General features: G+C 32.3%; 4 protein-coding genes across 14 annotated transcripts in view; 2 read left to right on the forward strand and 2 right to left on the reverse strand.

Annotated features, from left to right (window-relative positions):
• Positions 1-14,630, forward strand: part of LOC139105518 (glycogen synthase kinase-3 beta) — a 32,643-nt gene extending 18,013 nt beyond the window's left edge. For 3 of the 6 annotated variants that reach the window (XM_070661710.1, XM_070661681.1, XM_070661689.1), the window contains 6 exons: positions 2,453-2,643; positions 2,991-3,074; positions 4,263-4,373; positions 4,517-4,754; positions 4,892-5,085; positions 7,242-9,278. In XM_070661710.1, the coding sequence (XP_070517811.1) occupies positions 2,453-2,643; positions 2,991-3,074; positions 4,263-4,373; positions 4,517-4,754; positions 4,892-5,085; positions 7,242-7,706 (1,283 nt within the window). In that variant the 3' untranslated portion in view covers positions 7,707-9,278. Of the gene's footprint in view, positions 1-2,435; positions 2,644-2,990; positions 3,075-4,262; positions 4,374-4,516; positions 4,755-4,891; positions 5,086-7,241; positions 9,279-13,463 lie in introns of those variants that run through there. The other 3 variants (XM_070661702.1, XM_070661719.1, XM_070661698.1) reach the window with 2 other exon arrangements.
• LOC139105572 (leucine-rich repeat-containing protein 58) lies at positions 14,630-18,250 on the reverse strand. 6 transcript variants are annotated; one of them, XM_070661770.1, is made up of 6 exons: positions 17,994-18,250; positions 16,344-16,823; positions 15,899-16,115; positions 15,629-15,818; positions 15,223-15,414; positions 14,630-14,738 (listed from the first exon to the last, which is right to left on the reverse strand). In XM_070661770.1, the coding sequence occupies exons 2-5, from the start codon at positions 16,814-16,816 to the stop codon at positions 15,248-15,250; spliced, it is 1,047 nt and encodes a 348-aa protein (XP_070517871.1). In that variant the 5' UTR covers positions 16,817-16,823; positions 17,994-18,250; the 3' UTR covers positions 14,630-14,738; positions 15,223-15,247. The 6 variants fall into 6 exon arrangements, with proteins under 6 accessions (XP_070517871.1, XP_070517862.1, XP_070517889.1 ...); XM_070661761.1 differs by lacking the exon at positions 14,630-14,738 and having other exon boundaries at positions 15,089-15,414; XM_070661788.1 differs by lacking the exons at positions 14,630-14,738; positions 17,994-18,250 and adding an exon at positions 17,741-17,883 and having other exon boundaries at positions 15,089-15,414.
• Positions 18,251-18,578: 328 nt separating this feature from the next.
• LOC139105513 (trans-Golgi network integral membrane protein TGN38) lies at positions 18,579-21,440 on the forward strand. Its single transcript, XM_070661667.1, has 4 exons — positions 18,579-20,040; positions 20,117-20,149; positions 20,222-20,388; positions 20,475-21,440. The coding sequence occupies exons 1-4, from the start codon at positions 18,882-18,884 to the stop codon at positions 20,622-20,624; spliced, it is 1,509 nt and encodes a 502-aa protein (XP_070517768.1). The 5' UTR covers positions 18,579-18,881; the 3' UTR covers positions 20,625-21,440.
• A 335-nt stretch (positions 21,441-21,775) lies between these two features.
• LOC139105649 (trypsin-1-like) lies at positions 21,776-23,401 on the reverse strand. The gene is made up of 7 exons (XM_070661868.1): positions 23,205-23,401; positions 23,045-23,096; positions 22,796-22,961; positions 22,512-22,720; positions 22,178-22,371; positions 22,014-22,071; positions 21,776-21,900 (listed from the first exon to the last, which is right to left on the reverse strand). The coding sequence occupies exons 1-7, from the start codon at positions 23,256-23,258 to the stop codon at positions 21,776-21,778; spliced, it is 858 nt and encodes a 285-aa protein (XP_070517969.1). The 5' UTR covers positions 23,259-23,401.
• Positions 23,402-23,580: the final 179 nt, after the last annotated feature.

Genomic DNA, 23,580 nt, shown 5'->3' on the forward strand with positions numbered 1-23,580 from the left:
AAAGTAGAGAATTGTTACGTTAAAATCGACCGTCATTCCCCGGCGATTTAACTCTTTTTTTTTTCAACTGTTTTAAATTAATTTTTTAATATAAATCGCCGTGTAACGTTTTATAATCACAACGACATGCTAACAATAGAACATCGGAAAATGTCAGTTCAATCTTGCGCAAATCGCGTTTAGTGGATTTGATCGCAAGAGAGTAGAGCGAACCCTATTTTCCCTTTTTTTTTTTTTTTTTTTTCCTCTCTTGATTAATCCCTTTTTTTATTATCCGTGCGGCCTATTTCATTAAAGCGAACGCGATTGCCTCTGACGTCGACAAAGAGGCCTCCGATATAACAAGAGACGCCCCCCTAAGTTGCGCGAAATGCCACCGATGCACAGGTACCCCCTGTATTCCCTGAAGCTTTCTTGCTTCACAGGTAGGGGCTGCATGGTACAGGAAAAGGTCGAAGTCTCCTCCGATGCGCGTAACGTGATAAAAGGATCCGCAACGCGCGCGGTGCTGCAGCTGCCACATCGCTTCGCTGCGCTTTTTCTCGCAAGCTGCATTTAGCTAGTTAGTCGGCTGGATTTTCTAGCCTCGACTGTTGCTTGACCCATATATCCTTTGCCGGCGCGATATATATTTTTTTATATTTTTTTATATACCCTTTTTATAAGCCCTTTCAAGGATCTCGGGAATTATTCCGAGGCTCTCCCTCCGGTTATCTTGAAATTTTTAGTAAACACGCGTCCAAGTAACGCTGTTAATTAATAAGTTGTCAATTAAAAAAAATTTTTTATGTATATTTTTTTTCTGTTTTAAGAAAGAAATGGTACCTGTATCTTGCTAGAAACGTGTGCGAAATTAAAAGTAGATTTTTATCTCAGTAGATATTATTATTATTGCGGATGGCAAAGAGTTCTATGCTGAATATCGAAGTCCAATCGGTGTCAATCTTGTGAAGTAGACAAATGATTCGCTCGCGATTGTCGATCTATGGGTTGACAGTAGTAATTGAAAATGTCGCAAATATGTCAGAAGATAATACGCCATTCACGTGGAGTCGTGTAATAGTCCCCTGCGTTCGCAAATCGAAGCCCTCACGTTCATCTTCGCGCTTGAAAACAGGTGATTTTTTATTTTTTAAATGAGTTTGTGAATGATTTTCTAACCAACTTCGTCGACGGCAAAGAAAAAAAAAAAAATTTCTCGTAGAAATGGGTTTTAATTAACCTTGCAGAACGTGTAATTTAAATATGATTTTCTTTATTAATTCGGTCACCGTTTTATGTAAATAAATCCGAGCTGCGTTAATAAGTATCTCATTTATAAATCGACTTTCCTGGCGCGATATTATTATTAAAATAGCCAGCCTTCGTGTATCCGCCGCGTCCGTTTTTAACGACGGACGAAAGATATGACGAAAGGTGTGACGCAGTCGAGGAGCAGAGATACCTTTAACACCTAAAAATAGTATAAAAATGCGATAACTGTTGCTGGTAAAAATCCAGCACGATAATAAGAAAAATGCATGTTACGCGAGGGAGTTTACATTCGTTTGTATTCAATGACAGCAAAACCGGTTATTGCTTATAATGTTTTACACCGTTTATTCGTCAAACGTCAAGGCTACTCCGCGCATTTTTTATTGGCGATAGAAAATTCCGTGCAACGCTCGAGTGTACTTATATATATTTAATTAGCAACTCGCAAGTCTTTTTTTTTTATAGTAAATAAATTAAAACTATTTTTAATTTTTTTTTTTTTTAAGTATTTTTGTTTAGGAAGATTAATATCGAAGGGTTAAAATATTGTTAGAGATTGTAGTGAATTTAATAATTGAAAAATAATTGCGAAATAAATTTTAGCACTTATTCTACGTGATTTATTTCGCAAGTCGTGTGGTTCGAAACTATTAGCGGTACAGCGAAAACAAATCAAGGATCAAACTATTTTGGGTCACCGGTGTCCAAGAACTGTACGTGAAAATAGACGAATGCGGAGATCCGCGATGCCGTAATTTACACAACACTTTCCAGAATTTGTGATATGACTTTAACGACGCGTGCAATCTTTTTCAAACATTTCTGCGAAATGTAAGGCTTTTGCGGAAAGAAAATTGGAAGAGAGAGAGAGAGAGAGAGAGAGAGAGAGAGAGAGAGAGAGAGAAAGAAATGTCTCGAAATAATATCGGATGGATCTCGCCTTGCGAGGCAATACGTACGTTGCACCTTGTCGTAAATTTTTCAGATAATTGTCAATACAATTCTGCACTTTTCCGAGATAGGAACAGGCTCGCTCCCTTCGATTCTCTCGACGTTTTCTTCTTTTAGCCGCGATGGAAAATGGGAGGAAAAGGGGACGGATTTCGGAATTCGGAGTTCGGTTTCTCACTTTTGTTTCTTTTCGTGCACTGTGGTTTTTTCCGATCTGTTTCTATGGGTAGTGCAATGTACCCTGCAGGCAAGGATGGCAGCAAGGTGACGACTGTAGTTGCGACTGCCGGTGCTGGCCACGATCGTCCCCAGGAGGTTGCGTACACCGACACTAAAGTCATCGGCAATGGCAGCTTTGGAGTGGTGTACCAGGCGAAACTCTGCGATTCGGGAGAGATGGTTGCTATCAAGAAGGTTCTTCAGGACAAACGATTTAAGGTAGCACTTACTTTCGACGTGAGTAACGGAGTACAAAAAAAGAAAAAAACGAGTCGAATTAAAATGTTCCGAGATCTCGTTATTTTTAAAGTAATGTACAATGTTAAACTAGTACGTCTGTATTTTCAGTCTGTTTCAATTAATTCGATTTAATTAAAGCAATTAATTTAATTACAGTCCGTTCTATCTTTGTATTTACTCATTGCATCTTTTGTCTCGGTCTGGTTTTATATTTTTATTTAGTTAATTTCTTAATAAAAATTTTTTTATTTTAGTTATTTAACGAGCAAAAAGTGCATTAACGAGATATTGTAATAAAGCTTTCTCATCCTTTTTCTTTTTTCCAGAACAGGGAATTACAAATTATGCGACGTCTTGAGCACTGCAACATCGTGAAACTCAAATATTTCTTTTATTCTAGTGGTGATAAGGTAACTATTTTATCTTTAATTTACACGAATTACAAATGTACCCGATGTCTGTTGTTAAAAAAAAATTTCACGAATTTTTCTCAATCTGCCTGTTTGTAAGTCGAGAGAAATTCGAACGATGATGCGAGGTATATAACTTTGATCAGTACCGGCTCCCTTTATTAGCGCGCAATTATGAATTTTTATCGGTTCGTTACGTAAATGAGACGTGCCTATAAATAAAACGAGATGTTCATTTAATGCATGCCACAATTATTGTGTTATTTTATAGAACATCTTAACCGCGACTAATCCGGTTTTTCACGTTGACGTAAGTTGAAGTGCACCCAATAGTAGCTTGTACAAGAGTCCTTCTTTTGGCGAGAGAAAAAATTCTAGGCGAAACTTATCGCTTCCACATAGGAAACACGACATCTTCATATTCGTATCACTCCTTCGAAACGTCATTTCTTTAAAAATACCGATATGGACCCGATTAGATTACGCTGCTTCGCTAGTCTTGTTATAGTACGTAATTTTTCTGGAGGCGTGTGTGGTAATTGTAAATGTTAATAACACGAGAGCATTAATGTGTGTACTCAAGACAAATAATAATGATGAAATGTATAATTTAATCGATCTCTCGTATCCCACAATTCGCCACAATTTTCTTGCGATTAATCAATATATTAATTATTATACATAGATTTGAATAAATTTTTAATATTTTGTCATAAATTTTGACTATAATAAAAAAAAAGGTTCTAATACAAAGAAAAAATGTTAACGTGAAAATAAATTAATAAAACAATAAAAATAATAATTTTATTTCTATTTAGTATTTTATATTAGTGCCGTTTTTAATTTTCTTTTTCTTCCCGGAAAGATTTATTTGTAAAGATGTATTGTACATACAGCATATTATCAATTAAAAGAAGTACAAAGGAATTAACGATCAGAGATCATAGAAGTAATTTGAAGTAATCAAACAATTGCTGTTGGATTGATCACAGAGATATACCGTGGAGATTAATCGCGCGAATTGCGGGAGACTACGTTTCTTCCTGGCAGTAGCACATGAGATACGTCGTCAATGTTTGGTTTTGGTGTAGTGTGCCTTTAAGACGACAGATAACTTGCAAACAGCGTCCCGCTTGTTGAACTAAGGTAACATGCAATAGAATTTTCGTGTCTTTTTTCTTTTTTTAGAAGGACGAGGTTTACCTGAATCTAGTCCTGGAATACATACCCGAAACTGTGTACAAAGTCGCTCGACATTATAGCAAAAGCAAACAGACGATACCAATCAGTTTCATCAAGGTGAGTTATTTTTCTGTACTCCTAAATTCGTAATATATTTTACAAACATTCTTATATCGTAAGAAATACACTTTATAAATACGATTGCATGTATTAAGTACAATATTACAGAAGTTAATCGTTGTTTTCTTTGTTCTTTGCAGTTATATATGTATCAACTGTTCCGTTCGTTGGCGTACATCCATTCTCTAGGCATTTGTCACAGGGATATCAAGCCACAGAATTTGCTTCTAGATCCTGATACAGGAGTCCTGAAATTGTGTGATTTTGGTTCAGCTAAACATCTCGTGAAAGGCGAACCAAATGTGTCCTATATCTGCAGTCGCTACTATCGCGCACCTGAACTCATTTTCGGTGCTATTGACTATACGACAAAGATTGGTATGTTTAAAGTGGCATAAAACTTGGTTCAGTATCGCATATTACAAAGTCTAAAGAAATATATCATTGGTCATACCAATTGTTTCTTATTCTAATTTAAATATGTGTCTACAAAAATTATTTAATTCTCTCGACAGATGTTTGGAGTGCAGGCTGCGTGTTGGCGGAACTCCTGCTAGGTCAACCGATATTTCCCGGCGATAGTGGTGTCGATCAGTTGGTAGAGATTATCAAAGTCCTCGGTACGCCTACGCGCGACCAGATACGTGAAATGAACCCCAACTATACAGAGTTCAAATTTCCACAAATTAAGTCACATCCTTGGCAAAAGGTAAGGTTTACCCTATTTCAAATACGACTCTGTACAAATTGTTATTAATATGTATGCATATACGTATACGTAAAAAAAATCCAACGACATATTCCATTGTATTTCCGCATCATGTAACTGTTTCAACTTGTTCCACACACATGTGTGTATTAACTTTGTGACTCGTTACAAATAAGTAAAACACCCATTTTTGTCTTAAATCCATAATTTTAATAATAAGAATGATAGAGCATATCTTTATCTTTTCGAAATACGATTGTACAATACTTCAAATATCAAATTTCAGAAAAAAACAGATATTCTTTACACAGGATATTAATAAAATAAAAATCGAGTGTTTCAGTATTCTTTTGAAGTTGAAAGAAAAGGTAGATTTCAATTTTTATGTAATATTATTGCATGAGATATCATTCAACATGCACTTTCGTAAGCAGAATTTACGTTTTCATATAAAATACGATCGACGGCTGTAGTAATAGCGCCTCGATCGGTGCCTCATCAATACATGTACTCGTGATTTGCAGTATATGCTTCAACGAATGAGTGAAACACCTATGTGTTCCACGGAGCATCAGAGGATTAGAGTAAGTGATTCGACTTGCAACAAGTGTTGTTCAATATGGCTGGCACAAACTTTCTCTATCTTGGCCCGTTGTACTAACATTCGAAATAACATCTGAACTTCCATTTCGATGTCCGGACGAGCGTGTAAACTTGTTCCCAATCTTATTCAATCATTACGCAAAAAAAGCGAAAATAAAGAGAAGAATAGTCTTGAAAAGTTCCTTTACGAAAGGTTATCTTCTTCATGTAACTCCTCATTGCCTAGTCTTATCTGTTAACGACACTAATGTTCGTTTTACGCGATTTCTTACATTTTACATTTATTATGGCGACTGATAATGATTGACAGTATACGTCACTTACTCTGATGTTCTGATGACACTTGAGACTAGCATTTGTCAATCTTGAAGAAAGAATGAATAGCATATTTACTGCGATCTTTCTGTCGCGCAAAGAAAATAGTTTTAAGTTAGAATTTGCGTTTATTTTAAATGCATATAATATAAATATATATCAATAAAATTGTGTATAATGTATAAATACACAATGTATGATTATTTTTTTTTTAATAATTTTAATTGGATATCGATTCTTTTATGAGAAAGTAGTAGTATGGGCTAAGTCGTACAAACTATAGTTGAGTATAAAACATTGCTGTTTTACGATGTACAATTTTCGAGTATAGATAGATAAATTTTTGGTATTTGTTATCGTACTAATGTCAAATGTCGATGTTACCCTTATCTATATCATTTTATTTTTGGTTTTCAGCGGGTATTGAAACCAGTTCTTTTTTAACTCTGGGACTATTAAGTATATTTTTATATGCAAATTGCATATTAAATTACTATTAGATTTATTCTATTTTTACATAATTTTGAAACACAAGTACGTATTTTTCAATGAACTTGTTTATACGAAAATATCAAAAGCAAATGCCCAAATTATAGAACCATAAAATCAAAATGTGAGGTGTTTTAAATAGATTTCAAAATGCAAAAATTTAAGTCTGAAATATTTAAACGTATAAATTAAAAAAAATACCAGCGTCTTTATCAAGTCAACCAAATATATAGTCCTAGAGTTAAGCGCCATAAAATGAAATGTAAGAATTTTGTATATGAAGTGAGATGTGACTAAAATCATCTCATGATTCTTTCACAATAACATATTGCAACTTTTCATTTCTATCATGCAAAGAGTAGTGCTTGAAATCTAGTGTGTAACTTTTTTATATTATTATTTTGTAGATTTTAAAGGTATTGACGAAATTCATTATTTTTATCGAGATTAAAAACTACAAATTAAAACCTGAGAATTTATATGTCACTAACTATTTTTGTTATTAATCATTCTACAATTACTACCTTCAGTCTTCAATAATTATATATAATGTTTAACTTTTAAAAACATCGAATACAAAATACCAATAAAAAACATTCTTTTAGCAGAGTAAAATTTAATTTTTGGAAGTCCAAAGAAGTATGTGATCATCAAAAATACCGTAATATTTATCTAAGGAATATATATCAATCTAATTTGACAGTGAAAACTGAAGTAAGCTTATATTATAAATCCGATGATGATTGCAGGTGTTCAGGGCGCGCACGCCGCCGGAGGCAATGGACTTGGTGGCACGGTTGCTGGAGTATACGCCGTCGTTGCGTATGACACCGCTACAGGCGTGCGCACATTCGTTCTTCAATGAATTGCGCGAGCAAGGCACACGATTGCCAAGTAACCGCGAATTGCCGCCGTTGTTCAACTTCACCGAGCATGAGCTGCGGATCCAGCCGATTCTCAACAGCATGCTAATACCCAAGTACATGCAGTCGGCCGCTGCTACCACCGGGACGGAAGGAAATCCTGGCGGTGGTGGTGGTGGCGGAGGCGGTGGAAATGGAGGCGGAAGTAGCGGTCAATCTGACGCCACGGGAGCCGCTGCCAGTGCTAGCGGTAACTCTAGTGATAATAGCGCCAACAATCCCAACACCACCACTAACACCACAGCTACAAACACGCAAAACACTGATCCCAGCCAATCGAACATGGCTTGAACCGCTTAACTCTACCTTCTATCTTTTCTTTTCCTTTTTAACGTTATTAAAGAGTTGCATTATGACGTTGTTACGGTGGCATGACGAAGCAGTCATCTTCTGACGAGGATGTCCACGTTGTAAATGCGATATACTGCATTGCGAAGTACATAGACGTAAGATTTTCATCTTCTCTCTAGCGAGAAGTAGTGTAGCGAGACACGATTCGGCGAAATTAAGACTCCTTCACTCAACTCTATAGGCACGTTGAACCAGGTAGTTTTGACTTTCTTCATTTTTGCGAAGATACAAGTGCGGTTGATTTGTAATGTCCAAATAAAAAACGAAAGCAGTGTGGAACTGTCAATTGTTATTAATATTTAATTATCGAAATATGTTGTTTATAATTCTATAGTGCAATTAGAAATCTATAAATCAAATAAGTAGGATTGTTTTGTCTTAAAATTTAACTAGCCTCGCATAGGTTTCTCGTAATTTTTGAAAGCTACTTTTATGGAAGAACTTATGTGGCACAAGCAAAAAATGAATTACGAAATAGAAGAACATTATCTCGTTTACAGAACAGCCACATTTCAGGTAAAGACATTTTTTCTCAAATATTGTTTTCCTGAAAGTCTTTTTATATGCATGCACAAAAGAATTTTTCCTGACATTTATAGAAACGTGACCATCAAGAGTCTTAATTACGCTTTATTAATATCGAATCGAATTCAGTGTATATATATGTGTAGAAACTTCTTTAAATATCGCTAACTGCGTTTACTTTAATTAAAGGTAAACTAAGAGGATGTATAATCTAATGCGTTTAGTAATGTCGTTTACGTCACCATCATTTTATATTTTAACACGAACTGCGAAATCGAAACTCGACAAAAATCAGCGACTTGAGGAGGAATGTGAATGTTGAAATGTCTTTTGTAGACTAGACCGACGCAATTTGACAGAAAATATTATACCCTATGTATATATACAAAATAAAATTCTTAACAAATTGACTGCTTATGTCCTTCACATGTGAATGGCATTCTTCGTTTCTGTCACTTTAACACAAGTATTAAATTTTTGTAACAAACCTTGATGTATAATGATGTTCATAAAAATGAAATTCACTGAAGAACGCGAGGTTGGTTTTCTAAAAATTTTTTAGAACATTAGATTGTCATTCATATAAATGTCATAGCAGTCAGAGTGTTTAATTGATAATGGTAAAATGTGCGACCTTAATTGAGTCGAGATATACACTACAGTTGAATGCCTTTATCGTTAAACTCGTCAGGATAAAATTATTTCTTGTACATTTTTCCTTCAATTCTCTAATTGGATTTTAGTTGTACACACCGGTAATATATTTTTTTTCTTCTAACGATTACGCAGTCACAAAGCAAATAATGGGAAGGCTATGTAAAAAATATATCTTTTAAAAAACATTTATTTGATCCACAACACGGTAGTTGATTATACGGATATTCAACTATATAGATAATTGTATTTGATCATGTCTAAATATTTTTAGACACAATTTAATATTTACTAAATTTAACTTGATGAAATACACGCATCTGTTAAAAAGGCTATCTTATTACATTATTCATGCATAATTTGGCAACAAAAACATTTTATTGTTGAATTGATTTAAACGTACATGTTTGTGTATCTACGAACGGTTCTTTAATCGACAAGCATGTTTTGAATTGAAAACAAACTAAAAAAATGTGTAATCAAATGTCTAATAATTTATTAATGCATCGTAAAATCGGTTGAGACAAATATCGATGATAATTGGAAAAAGATCAATGTGCTATCGACATAATTTTGTATCTATGTAAGAATTGTTCCTTTTTTTTAACAACAATGATTACTAAACGCGGTTCTTAGTTCCATAACAAAAATTCGATATAAATGTATAATTTAATATCTAATATTATTAATTTATCAATAAAATGCGACAGTAAAATCGAAACCGGTATAATTTAAAATTTAACGATTGTTACATTTAAATTTGTGAATAAATTAAATTATAACTTCTTAAAGTTTTTTTTGTCTTATGGAAAAGTATGCTCGTAAGAATTATATCGGTTGTAAAATGTATACAGCAGATATTGTAAAGATAACTTTTTAGAAGATAAAAATTGAAAAGAAACAATTAAGTTTTGCAGACGTTGCATGCTACAAAATGATATAACACAAATTACATGAATATTAATAATTAATATCTGCATTTCATCTTGATTGATGTCACATTTTGTAGATAAATAATTGTGAAAGGGATACTCTTTACTTTGTGTTCAGATATCTAACGGATTTTTTCCGTTAATGACTATTATCGATAAACGTGAAAGTACTTTTAATATGTTTAATACATATAAAAGTATCTTTTTTTTTTTTCAAGTATAAAGATTGACTCGCTGCAGATCAAGACACGCTTTCATAATTAAAAAGATCTTAACAAATTTGTTTTCCTAACTAGAGCAATTAATGAAAAATACAAACACTAATTAATGCCTACATTGGTCATAGCTCTGCTCTTAAATTTGTTATTCCTAATTGTTGTCGTTACACTATGACTTTTTCCGGGTTTTTGGCGTTAAAAATTTTTTTTAATCCAAATGACGAAATTTGGGAGCGATTTGTAATACTTTTAAGCCGATGACACATCGTACATGGCGAATGGATTTTGATATGTTAATAAAACTCCTTCAATAATTGAAACAAAAAAAACTTTGTGCATTATATATGTTCCAGAAGTCAGTTATGCGAAAACACAATCAAAAATTCAAGTTTCTTTTTCTTTAATAATAAAAAAATAACAGTGAGAACTGTCACTGATTAGGAAGACACACTTTTTGTATTGCAAGAATCACAACAAGGTTTGTAGTATACATATACTCATAATACAACATAATTTCCATTTTTTAAATGTATGATTTTAAGGTATTTAAGGTATAATAATTGTTATGAGATTCAAAAATCCAATTATTTGTTAGGGTTTTTAATAATAAATATATATCTAAATGTAAAAAATATATATAAATCAAAATCAATCGATATTTCTCTCAGTTATATTACAGAACAATCTAATTATATAATTAAAAAATAAATTAAAGAATAAAATAAAAAATTAATATTAAATTAAAATGTATCAAATATCAGGAACAATTTTTAATTATTTTAAATGATGCATTTGAAAATTCTTGTTTTAAAAGGTAGTTCCATGCGAAGACTCTAAAAGGAGATTTTAAAATACGTGAAATTTATACTGTGCGAAACTGTATCAATACCTATTTTTAATTATGTTTCTTCGCTTTATTTAAATTTTAACATTTTGTTTTTTTTTTTTATTTCTTATTGAAGCATAGCTATACGTTTAACTTTAATCCGCATAAAAGTGCAATTAATACAACAAATAAACTTTGTGTTTTTGGAACAACTTTTACAAAATAAAATTCAGGAAAAAATTAGATGTAAAATAAGCATTAAATCTTAATATGAATATTGAACTTTCACTTCTTGGACATATATATTGTTAATTATTTATTATTATTATTAATAAATAATTTTATTGATTTTTGTTTTAATAAATTTCTCTTTTATAGTGTCTTTTCTTCATTATCTGTGAATATTTACACAGAAAAACGGGAAAGGGATTTCTCTATACTTTATAATACTATATGGTTACAAAAGTCTTTTGATGTGACTATAAGTCCGATAAAAATATTAAAAATATTAAAAACCTATATAAATATCGATACTGATTGAGAAGTTCATTTATTTCGTTTTCTTGTTAATTGCTATAAGAATTTCAGCCATTTAGAAAAAAATGTGAACGAAATAAATGAAATTATAAAAAAAATTATATAAATATAAAATTAAATATATAATGTATATATGTGTATATATCTATGAGTGCATGTGTGCGTGTCGTGTGTGTATGTATGTGTACAAGTATTTACAGTATCATTAGAATATTAATTAATTTACATATATGAATAGATCTTATTCGTTAAGTTGTTTTCTTTTTTTTTATCTTAGCCTCATTATTTACACCCTTCAAGATGTAATGGGTTAAAATGTAACAATTGTGTAAAGAGACAAGTAATAAACTAATTTAATATGTAAAATATGTGTATGCGCGTATGTGTGTGCGTATGTTTACAGGCATATTAAATTAGTGCAAAAGATATTGAAATGTTATTATAAATTTAAGGTCTAAGTTTCTAAATTAAAAACAAAAAAAAAGAAAAATTTATTAAAGCCATATATGATGATTACTTTAATTAATTAAGGTTTAATTAATAAAGATAACTTCTTTCAATTAGTTTATTCCGAATTGCATTCTTATCTGTACTTTTGCACTAATATAATATATTGTAAAAAATAATTCATACTTTGGCATTGCCAAAACTATTGTTTGTAATATCGCTTTGCACCGTGTTAATACGTCTGCATAAGGTAAGAACGGTAATTATTACGACTTACTGTTATATATCTCGATAAAGACCAATCTTTCTCAACTTCTATTTTCCTAAACCGACATATCGTGTAAGGCATTAATGTAATATAACGCACATTACATTAATCCATTAACGACCAGTCCCATTTTTGAGACGAGAGCTCCATTGTGAATAAAATAAATTTAATAATTAACGACGTTACTATATCAATTCTTTTTCGTCGCGTTTTTAAATATATGGAAATGTTCGAAAATATAATAGTAAATTTATTACTTATAATACTGTAGCATTAAATAAAAAAAAAAAAAATTAATAAAATATTGTATTATCGTGAAACTTAATTAAATTGCTTTCATTGCAGCACTATGGTCTTTAATGGATTCATTAATCAAACACGAATAAAAATGGATGGAAAAAATATTGTTAAAAACAAGTTAAACCATCTTAAACGCAACAAGACAAACTAATTAAATAAAACTGAATTTAAAAAGTTTTACTAATATTTTCTCGTGTATGTGTATATACATTACTATCTTCTATTATATTGTTACATATTAATTTTAATATTTAATTTTAATTAATGGAAGTAAAACAAACGTTGGGAAAAAAGATGTAATTTGTTTAAAGTAAATTAAGACATAAAAGTATCGTTTTTGTTTCTTTTTTTTTTCTTTTACTTTTACATAATGAAATATGCTGACATAATTCGACAAAGTTTCGCAAACACATTTTCTGAATGTTTTTACGTGAGGTTTATAGAGTGGTATTTTTCTTCCAATTCCATTTTAATTCGTTCAATTTTTCCACAGACATTTAATACCAACATGTATATCATTTATTATTCGATTATAAAAGTTTCTCGGATAAGTAAGCTTATATGCTGCTGCGGAATGTTTTATACGAAAGCGTAAAAACATTGTTATTAATCTTAATTTTCTTTTTGGATCTGATTCGGATCCAATCTCAATATTTCTATTAAGAAATCTCAAATGCTGGACATCCTTTTCAGAAGTACGTGAGAAGTTTTACGAGGATCGAGAAAAACTTCAATTTAATTTATTATAATTTGTCCATGTAACTATAAACATTTGGATTTTTTTATTTTAGTATAATACGAAAATCGTTTTTCAATTAAAACATTAAAAATTAAAATATTGATTAGAATTTTGCAGTTTTAATAGTTCTGTTATTATTCCAATAATTAAAATTATACGAACTTATGCATAAGTGTTTATAGCCATGAAAATAACGCTTATTTCTTTTATAACCCTGTACTTTTTTTACACTTCTTAATATCGCATTTTAGACGAGGACAAGGACGTCAAGGAGGAGAAAAAGGAGCAGGAAGATCAAGACCAGCAGGTGGTGGACGGTGAATAGAAAATATATCGGCTGATGCGGAATTACATCACGCCTCGATCGGAGTGGATAATGACGATGACGATACTCCCGAATGATCTAACGGAGCAGCGAATAACGATTAATTAAGGTAACACCCCCGAATGCAGGTACAATGAGTTTTTAACGTTTGAAACTCGTAAGTGTACGACATTAGGGAGAAATTGTTTAAAAAAAAAATATATATACATATATATATATATATATATATATATATATATATATATATATATATATATATATATATATATATATAGGAGAGAAAGAGAGAAAAAGCGAGAGCGAGACGATGCATAACCGAGAAAAATACTTACCGTATAATTAAATAAATAAATTAATTAAATTAAACAGAAATAAAAAAAAAGATTAAGAATAAGAAAGAAGTAAACAGAGTATATAGTGTTAGTTACTACGCCTATACGATAAAAACGCGCTAATTTCGACGTCGTGAATAGGTGTGAGATTACATGCACGTGTGAGTGCGCGTGTGTGCATGCATGGGTTGCGTGTGTGTACGTATGTGTATGAAAATAAAGGTGCGTTTGGAAAAGAGAGCAAAGACGAGAAAAAGAAGCATGTACATACATATATATGTATGTAATATATAGATAAAACGCATATATATATGAATATGTATATGTATGTATAGGTAATTAATTATATATGACTACACACTGTGCTAAGCGGTGAGCAAAAAAAAAAAAGTGAAGAAAGGTAGTGAAACTCTTATTACATGATTGCTATGTTTACACAATTATATGTACATTACATATAATTATAAATACACACACTTACCTACCGTTCTCATTTCGCTACTCCTCCTCTGCGTTCTTTCTCTTGAATGTTGTTTTTAGTTCTACAAAACGTGACGGCGCAAAATGTATTAGTCGCAACGACGATGATAATGATGATGAATATCTTGTAGCATAACTCTATTCTGGATGTGTTTAAGCGAAAAAGAAATCACGTGGTACCGCGCCGTCGTTAATTGTGCGGCGGGATCACTCTATATAATAATATTATTATTGTATATTTTGTGGTTTATTTAACAATAAACTATTAATAATAATGTTAATTACTACCTCGATCTTTTTCCACGTCGTAAAGTCTGTTTACTGCGTTTGTACTTTATAATGTTATAACAAGCATTCCGGTCGTTGTAAAATGTTCCAAAAATAATTGCCTTAAAAAAAAGAAATACGGTTTTAAAAATAATTCAAGTAATAATTTTATTTCTATTTATCTTTAATTCCACAAATTTTTTAACTGCTTGGATTCTATAAAAATATTAATAAATTTATTAAAAGTAAACTTAAAGGATAAGAATTCATAAATAATACAATAAATTCTTTAATAAACCTAAATTATGTACTAATCTAATTATGTCTTTACCTCCGTATCGTATATAAGGAAATAAATATAAAGAATAATATCTTCTAAAAAGCAAATCATTATTTTAAAAGTTAGTTTAAGAAATGCGGTGGTTCTTATTAATAAATTTAAATTGTGTCGGGACGTAAAAATAATTCCGAATTTTCATCATGTATATATTTTATTATATATACTTTTTACGACATTAAGAAGTAAAAATGCATGTCATATCTGTTTTCGAATGGAAAAAGTTGTCAATAATCAAATAGTCAAAATTCTCTGTAATTATTTGTTACCGAAATATGTCTCTCTAAGATTCCATTAGCCGAGAAGAACCTTTCTGATCATGGCACCACTTACGAGCTCCTCGTCGCTATCCCGTGGTTCGATACATTTACTGCTACATAAATATTGCAGTAACGGTAAGCGATACTTGCCGCAGAAATCGACAAACTTTATGTGCTCCACGCGGTTATTGAAGAAAACACCTGCGCAGATGGATAAAAATTGACACAAAATTCGAGGACGAAGAATATTTTCAGAATGCTTTGTTACTTTTAAATTTTACTGTACTGCACATTATTTAGAAAAAAATATATATAATAATAATGAATATAAAAGTTAAAGTTTTGCAAAAAGTGTACTGCAATTAAGCTTTCTCTTCAAACTTTTTTTTTTGTATAATTAATAAAGGACACTGACCTTTGCAGCTAGGATTGACGCAACGATGGGCACTATTGAGATATTGTACCAAGTTGTGTGGTATGCTCTCATTGTCATAGCAAATATCACTACTTTTAATAATGCGGGCCGCCAACTCCAGCAACGACGGCGGATTGTGTGTCATATCGGAAACAAATCTCACTACTAATGGATTATCTCTTAGAGACAACTGCAAAAGAAAAAGAAAACGTATTATACGGAGAAAAATATTTTGTACTCACTGAAGAGTAATAATTGTTCGTAACCAACCTCCGTAAGGCACTTTAACTTTATTATCTCTGTGGGCAATGTCCGTAGTCTATTTTTATGAAGTGACAAAGTTTTCAAACTTGTTAAATTAGCTATCGAACTCGGCAGACTCTCTAACATATTATCACAAAGTACAAGAGCCTGTAGGGCCTTCAATTGACCAAGGGTGGACGGCACTTCGGTTAGTATATTGTCTCCCATCGATAAAACTCGCAATCTATGGCAAATCAATATTCATGATTTAATAAAAAAAATTGTACGAGCATTAAAATAATGACATGACGCTTGTTTCAACATAATATTGAAATAAAGAACACAAACAGCAATCAATTAGCATTAATCTATACAGCTGAGTTTCCAGACAAAATAACTTAAAAAAAAAGAGAAAAAAGAAAACAGATATTAAAATCGATACAGTAAATTCAATTATTTTATATGAAATTACCCATGCAACTTCCAAATGTCCTTGGCAATTTCGTTGATGCGATTTCCACCCAAGTAAAGGTATCTTAAGCTAGGTAAGTCAAGAATTTGATTGGGAAACTCCGTGAGTCTGTTGCCGCTTAAATTGAGCTCTCGTAAATTCGAGAGATTTTCAAAGTCCTTTGTTAGCCCATCGTTAGCCAGATTATTGTGCTTCGCGATCAAGCAGGTCAATGGGCAGTTTGTCCAAAATTCCGGTAATCTGGTGAGCCCGCAATTTGAGATGTCGAGAGATCGTAGATTGGTAAACCTATTTACGCTAGCGGGAAGTATTGGCAATAGATTTTGGCTCAGCAGCAAGGTGTCCACTTGCTCTGGACTTTTGGTGTTAAGAAATTGTTTATCTAGCACTTCGTTGTCCATCGATAAATAAGACAGGTCCAACGTTCTCAAGGCGGAATCGGAATCGCTGGAGTCCGATGTATAATTTTCCATGGCTCAACTGCAACACAGTTTACATTTACTTACTTTTATTTCAATTATTAAGTATTTATTATACGTACAGAATAAAATTTCGTATTAATATATTAGAATTTTATGAAAACAAAGTTGAAAAAGGGTAATTTTTAAACAAAATTGCAATGTCATTATCGTAATCACGCAAACACGACAGAGGAACAGCGAAATGTAAATAGTGGACTTGTATTTTTTTCTTTTTTTTTTTGTCATGTGGATGATACATGACGATGTAGATTTACGTTTCACGTTATCATGCGACGTATATCAAGGCAATTATAAAAGTAATCGATAAATTCGAAAGAAGCAGATTATTGATTAACACCAATACTGTCGAAGTTAAGTATTGCAGCGAAATAATTTTTAATAATTCCTCTTATTCGTTCACAAAGATCAGCACGGCTAAGATTGCACGCTTAAAAATAATATTCTTCACTTAATAACGCCGCTTAATTATAATTGATCACCAGCAAACAGATATGTGCACATGTTCGTCACACTTTCGACACGCAAATTAATTATCAGAAATCGATAAGATTTTTGTAAAGGCCATCGAGTCGCTGTTGGTAGCAAAATAATTTTTCTCGTAAGGCAATTCTCCTTCGTAAAAAATAACTCGCTCGATCGGCTTATCGCCACGATACTATCAGTAAAAGTACGAAAAATTTATACGTTCTACAGGCTGTTTCACATCTGGCTGGTATCGACAATCTATTAGACGCATTCGCGGCGTGTCGCGGCAGCGAAAAGTAACACGTGGCAATTTCCGTACAATGCACAATTCAAATAGCTCGTCAACGATTATTTGAATGGGCAATTGCGAGAAAGAATTTACAGACGAAGTATGTAATTCACACTTGATTGACGGGCGCGAATACAAGCAAAATTAAATAAAGTTTATACTGTTTTTGCAAAGTAAACCCGGTAAACGTCTCGTTCAGTACTGTACTACATTAGTAAATATCTGAAAAAAAAGAAAAAAAATAACAAATAGCAAACATAAAGATAGAAAGTGGACACGCGGCAAACGTTTGAAATCCGCGCGTCGCTACTATATACGAATTAACTTCACGGTATCCGCGTGATGTCATATCGCCACTGGCAGGCGAGCGGTCTAGCATAACGAAGTAAACGAAGTTATTAGTACTGCGCTTACTTGCTATTTGTTTTAGCTGCACGATGAAGACAACCGTTGGCAGCCTCCGTTCAATTCGGCACTTCCCGAGACCACAGGGGTGTTATATGCTTGAACGCGAAACGAAAGGCCCGAGACGGAGACGACGACGGGCCAAACACGCGGAGATGAGCGGCATACGAATCGCGGCCGCGTAAGATCTGCGCTTTATCAGAGCGGTCGTCTTTATCCGTCGTCTATCATCGCCGCCGCCATACCGTTTCCCCACCCCCTCCTCCTCTTCGCCTCTCAGCCGTCGCGACCAATCTTCAATATATGTATATCGTTGTTAACAATAATTCTCCCCATTGATTTTCGACTCCGTCAATATTGGCTGGATCAGCTGCGTTCGGCAAACGAAACTAATTAGAACGCTTAGGACCGTATTTCCATAAACGCGGATTAACTTTGATCTCGGTTTAACACGCTCTTCCATCTTGTTCTAGATCTTGGAATTAGAATGAGATCAAAGACGAGTTGAAGCTACAACAACGTTGATTCGCGTTGGTAGAAACTGCCGTTAATGATACCTTGCGGGACGCAGTTTTTGTCACGCTGCAGACTCCGGCGCTGCGATCGTTCATGGACGATAGTATGGACGACGTATTGTTCCGCTGCCTGGCGGATGTAAGAGTATATTACAGATTCGTAAAGGTTATGCTGCGTAAAAATAACTCATTCGAAATACTGCGTTTCTAAAATTGCAGAAATTGTGCAAGTGAGAACGTTGCAATTTTCCCGAGAAATGACTGACATTCGGAAGAACTGAGGTCGAGAAAAACGAAATTATGTTCGTCAATCGATAGAGCGACAGTGGATTGCTAGTCCATGTGATAGAGGCTGACAAACTATTAAAAAAAAAGAAAAATAATGGAAACCCGTTATACTAATTTATTTCGTGTCTTCTTGATGCTAGACTGCGTTGTCTTGTTCCTTTTCTTTGCGCGAGTGACTAGCGTACCAGTGGTGGCGAGTATCATTGACAATATGAAAAATGACTCAAATCTGTGCCAGGAATCTAAATTTTTATACGATTCGGAATATACAAAACTTTGTCGGTTTGCGGCTTATCCGACCGATCCTTGGAACAAAAGTTTCCCGAGGTTAAACAATTTTTTGTGTTTAGGAATTTATGACACAGCGTACAAGATTTGTCATTATTCTAGTCAGTTACGAAGTTCTCTTAATAGTACAGCAGCAATCGATTCCTATGTAGAGAAATATGTTCCTAAAGATATTTCCCAAAAGAACTTTTGTAAGAATCTACAAGGATTCACGCCACAGTATGATAAAATACATTCACTTTGGCAAAAACTGGCTCAAAAGCTTAGTATACCTCATATGTGTGAAAAGATATGTTTTGATTTCGATGATAAGCTTAATCCACTATGTATAGTATTTGCTTGGATCAAAAGCGTTGACGACGATATAATAAAAAGTGCAAAAAGGATAAAACCAAATGATGAACCAGCTACTGAAAGACCACATATGAATCAGCCAAAGGGTGATACATTAGATATTATGAAAACTGAATCACTTGCACCTAAAAATACAGAATTAAATGAGTCTAAAGAACCAAACAGAAAAATCACTACAGATTCTAACAATAATAATAATGTTAATAATGATCATTTTAATTTACCTAATAGTGCATCACTTGCAGATGTAAAATTTAATGAGAAAAAGGCACAACCTAATACAGAAAAATCAAATCTTCAAAAGAAACTAAATAGTACTTTAGAAACACAAACACATAAAACAGTATCAATAGTTCAAGAAAATAAAGAAAACGTTGATATTAATGTGGAGGCTGTACAATCTCAAAAAAATCCTTTAAACAGCGATTTACAAGTTCCATCAATAAACAAAGCTGTAATTCACAAAAATAAAAAAATTGGTAATGAAGCAAATGTAGAAAAAAATAAAGAGCAAGACAATGATGACGTAAAACCTAGCACGCTATCGGAAAATACGCAAGAACATTATGATGCCGTAAATCCAGATATAAATGTGGAAAATGATATGGAAGGTATTACTATAATTTTTTACGTACATTTACATACATTTTTTTAAATAAATGTTATACATATGTTCATAATTTTTAGATGTAGACGATACAATTCAACATCCAGATACAGGTAAAGGCACGATAAACGTTATTTATTAATTCTTGTTTTAATTATATATTAATTTATGTATTTTTTTAAAAGGAAATCAAAATGAAAATATGCAAGAAGTCGAAGCCAAAAACAACGATGCTAAAGTACCAAAATATTCTAACATCAGAACGGAAGACGATTCTCATTTTTTCACTTATCTTACTGTGATCACTTTGGCTTGTCTTGCTGGATACATAGTTTATCATAATAAGCAGAAGGTTGGTCCAATTTACACGTTTATATTTAGTAATTAAAAATAATCTCAATAAATTTTATATACAAGATAAATCTTTTTATACTTTAGATACTTGCTATTGTATTAGAAGGTCGAAGATCAAGAAATAATCGGGGTAGACGACGGCCGAGTACAGCTAGCTACCGAAAGCTCGATTGTACACTTGAAGAAGCTGTTACGTCGCAATGCAATGCTAATGTTACTCATGTCATATATTAATGCGAGTAGAACATCATAAATTTTATAATGTCTGTATTATAGTATAACAAGTGTAATATATTTTATATGTAAGCATACTTTCAGTATAATATTTAATTTTCTAAAAATTTTATATTGTAGCTTGAAGCAATCCGTCGTAGTAACAAAGAAACATATGATATAACATTTAATAATTAAATTCATAACTAATTTGATTAAAAGTCATTAGTAAATCAAAATTTTTTTATAAATTAATGGAATAGTTATTTAGAAGGTTTATTAAAGTTCTCGGAATATATTTATTAAAATTAGAGATATAGCAATTGTATTAAATCAGATTTATTTATTAAATCTTTAATATTTCTACTACTAAAATTTGAAGAGTAAACATTTCGATTAAAATTTTTTTTTTATATTAATTACGTATTAGAATTGATTGTATTATTTGACAAATATAAATCTTGCATATTTATTAAAAAAACTTATTAAGAAAATATTGCATAAATGTTTACTTATTAACGCTACATTCACTTATTAAAAAAAAACCGTCCAATTATATTTTATTTAAATTTACTGCAAATTTTATGTATGTATATGTGTGCTTACATGTATGATTTTTTTTTCAAGTATAGTAAGGTATATATATAATTATAAGCTACATAAATTTCTATTTTTTTAAAACAGCGTTATAAGATTATCGGTTATAATAATGTTGACATATGCAATTTAATCAGTTCTGATTGTTTCATCAAACGGTCGAAGCGTTATCGGTAACACAACAAAAGTAATTGTATGGATGATAAAATAAAATTGAAAATGCCTACTGTTATTCGTTAACGACGTAGAAAAGATTATGATTGTTGTATATCGTGTTCCACACCATGAATTATTCATGTTGTGATATTACGTATGTGACCTGATGATATAAAGCTTATCGTGGTTTGAAGAATTGCTGGGTATGTTAAGATATTGTATTTGGGAGCCTGTTAATAAGCGATTACATAAAACATTCGAAATAATTGTTCCAATAACAGAAAAATTTTTCGCAACATTTATAATCTAAACATATTTATTTTATAGAATAATAATCAATCTAAGAATTTATATTTAATTTATAGTAGTATTAAATTAATTAAAGATTTGTCTTAAATTTATATCTATTATATGGAAGCCTATCTATCCGCGCAATAAATACCATCTCTGCTGTGATATTTTATCCAATTTAAATAATCCGTATTTTTCACATATACACCTGGAATCCCAGGATCAGCACATCCAATACCCCAAGAGACTATACCTATTTAAATGATAGCAGAGAAAATGTTATAGCTACGACATTATAAAATTTGTGAATTAATTTATGATTATATGTGTGTCAGGAAATGTATACATAAATAATGATATTCTTACCAGCTATTTCATATTTCCCGTCCATTCTTTCATATAAAAGAGGTCCACCACTGTCACCCTGAAATTTTCATTAAAATCTTTTAAATGTTGAATATACACATGCATTGGGTCAATTTATTTAAATAACAGTACTTTAAAAGATTTAATTGATTATGATATAATACCTGACACGCATCGGTATTGTCATTATAGGCACACATCATTGATTCTGTAAGATGATCTCCAAATGAAGTGTTCTTACATGCTGCGAAGGACATTACTTTCAGGGTAGCTTGACGTAGAAACTGAGAAGGTTCACCTTCTACGTGAACACGTCCCCATCCAGTAACTTTGACGTATTGTCCCGTATAATCAGAATCTATTGTTAATAATTTATTAATATTTTTATTTAAAAACTCACCGGTATATGTACTGCAAATTTTTATAATATTAATTTGAAATTCTTTTACCTAATTTTTAATTTTAATTTAAATATTTTAAGTATTGTCAAATACTTACTTTTATGTGGAAGACATACGGGTTTTACGTTTTCATTGATTTTAACTGGATGTTGTAATCGAATCAAGGCAATGTCATTCGTATCATGGAGGTAGTCACTTTCAAAATCTTCGTGTAAAATTACTTGGTCGACCGCAGCTATAAATCCTTCGTTTGAGTTTAAGATATCGTGCATACCTACGCCAACCGAGAGATCAGCATGATTCGTCCTGTGAAAGTCGCAGAAAAATATAAGAGTTATAATATATTAATAAGAAAACATACGATATTAATTCGTAAAGTACCATTTAACGCAATGGCCGGCAGTCAACACGTATCGATTATTAATTAATGTGCCTCCGCAATGAAGACTTTTTTTATTGAGTATCGCCACGACCCAAGGGAATATATGCGGAATCGTTATTTTACCACCGACGATACGACTTGATATACCTCCCGTTACCCCACATTCTGTCACAAGAGATTTAATAAATTGATTAAAATTGACTGCACAATGAAAAATTAAGTGTGTAATCATAGTGCATAATTTTTACCGCAATTAGGATTTGCTCGCAGACGTAGATGACGTTTTTGCGCGTGTGCCGCCTGAAAAATGAATACCATGCAATTATTTTTTAAGTGGTAGATAATCAGCTGCGTTTCCATTTCGACTTGCCCTTGTGATAATTTTATTTTATTACTCTCTCAACGAACGTCTAGGATCAGAAGAACGCCGATTGCAGTCGCCAGAGTCAAATGGACCTTCATGATGCGCGACTTCTGCCGAGATTTCACCTTCTGAAAACAGCACAAGGCGATTACTGAGCGCAAAACAGAGAACACTTTCGTCTATATCGAACCGTGAATAACAGCGGTAACCAATTTCGATGCTACACTATTCCCGAGCGTATCACCTCGTCGACGTTTTATATCTCAAAGTACGTGTACCAATAAATCGCTATTTTCATTAACACTTGGACGGTTCTAACGAATGACTACGCCATAATCTTTACGCTCAGAATCCTATCTTAAAAAAGTGAAGCTCACGCATTTTAATATCGAGTTAATTATAAAACTAAAATGTAGATCA

The sequence above is a fragment of the Cardiocondyla obscurior genome, linkage group LG01 (genome assembly GCF_019399895.1).
Source record: "Cardiocondyla obscurior isolate alpha-2009 linkage group LG01, Cobs3.1, whole genome shotgun sequence".
NCBI classification, from domain to species: Eukaryota; Metazoa; Arthropoda; class Insecta; order Hymenoptera; family Formicidae; genus Cardiocondyla; species Cardiocondyla obscurior.

What these genes read in the sequence shown, in the direction of transcription:
- LOC139105649 (XM_070661868.1), bottom strand. Translation starts at nt 23,258, where the DNA reads ATGAAGGTCCATTTGACTCTGGCGACTGCAATCGGCGTTCTTCTGATC. An exon ending in GCGTTCTTCTGATCCTAGAC is followed by an intron (nt 23,097 to 23,204) that starts GTTCGTTGAGAG and finishes TTCATTTTTCAG; the next exon opens with GCGGCACACGCGCAAAAACG. An exon ending in CGGGAAATATGAAATAGCTG is followed by an intron (nt 21,901 to 22,013) that starts GTAAGAATATCA and finishes TCATTTAAATAG; the next exon opens with GTATAGTCTCTTGGGGTATT.
- LOC139105513 (XM_070661667.1), top strand. Translation starts at nt 18,882, where the DNA reads ATGGAAACCCGTTATACTAATTTATTTCGTGTCTTCTTGATGCTAGAC. An exon ending in AATTCAACATCCAGATACAG is followed by an intron (nt 20,150 to 20,221) that starts GTAAAGGCACGA and finishes TTTTTTTAAAAG; the next exon opens with GAAATCAAAATGAAAATATG. An exon ending in TTTATCATAATAAGCAGAAG is followed by an intron (nt 20,389 to 20,474) that starts GTTGGTCCAATT and finishes TTTATACTTTAG; the next exon opens with ATACTTGCTATTGTATTAGA.
- LOC139105572 (XM_070661770.1), bottom strand. Translation starts at nt 16,816, where the DNA reads ATGGAAAATTATACATCGGACTCCAGCGATTCCGATTCCGCCTTGAGA. An exon ending in GACATTTGGAAGTTGCATGG is followed by an intron (nt 16,116 to 16,343) that starts GTAATTTCATAT and finishes GATTTGCCATAG; the next exon opens with ATTGCGAGTTTTATCGATGG. An exon ending in AGTTAAAGTGCCTTACGGAG is followed by an intron (nt 15,819 to 15,898) that starts GTTGGTTACGAA and finishes TTTCTTTTGCAG; the next exon opens with TTGTCTCTAAGAGATAATCC.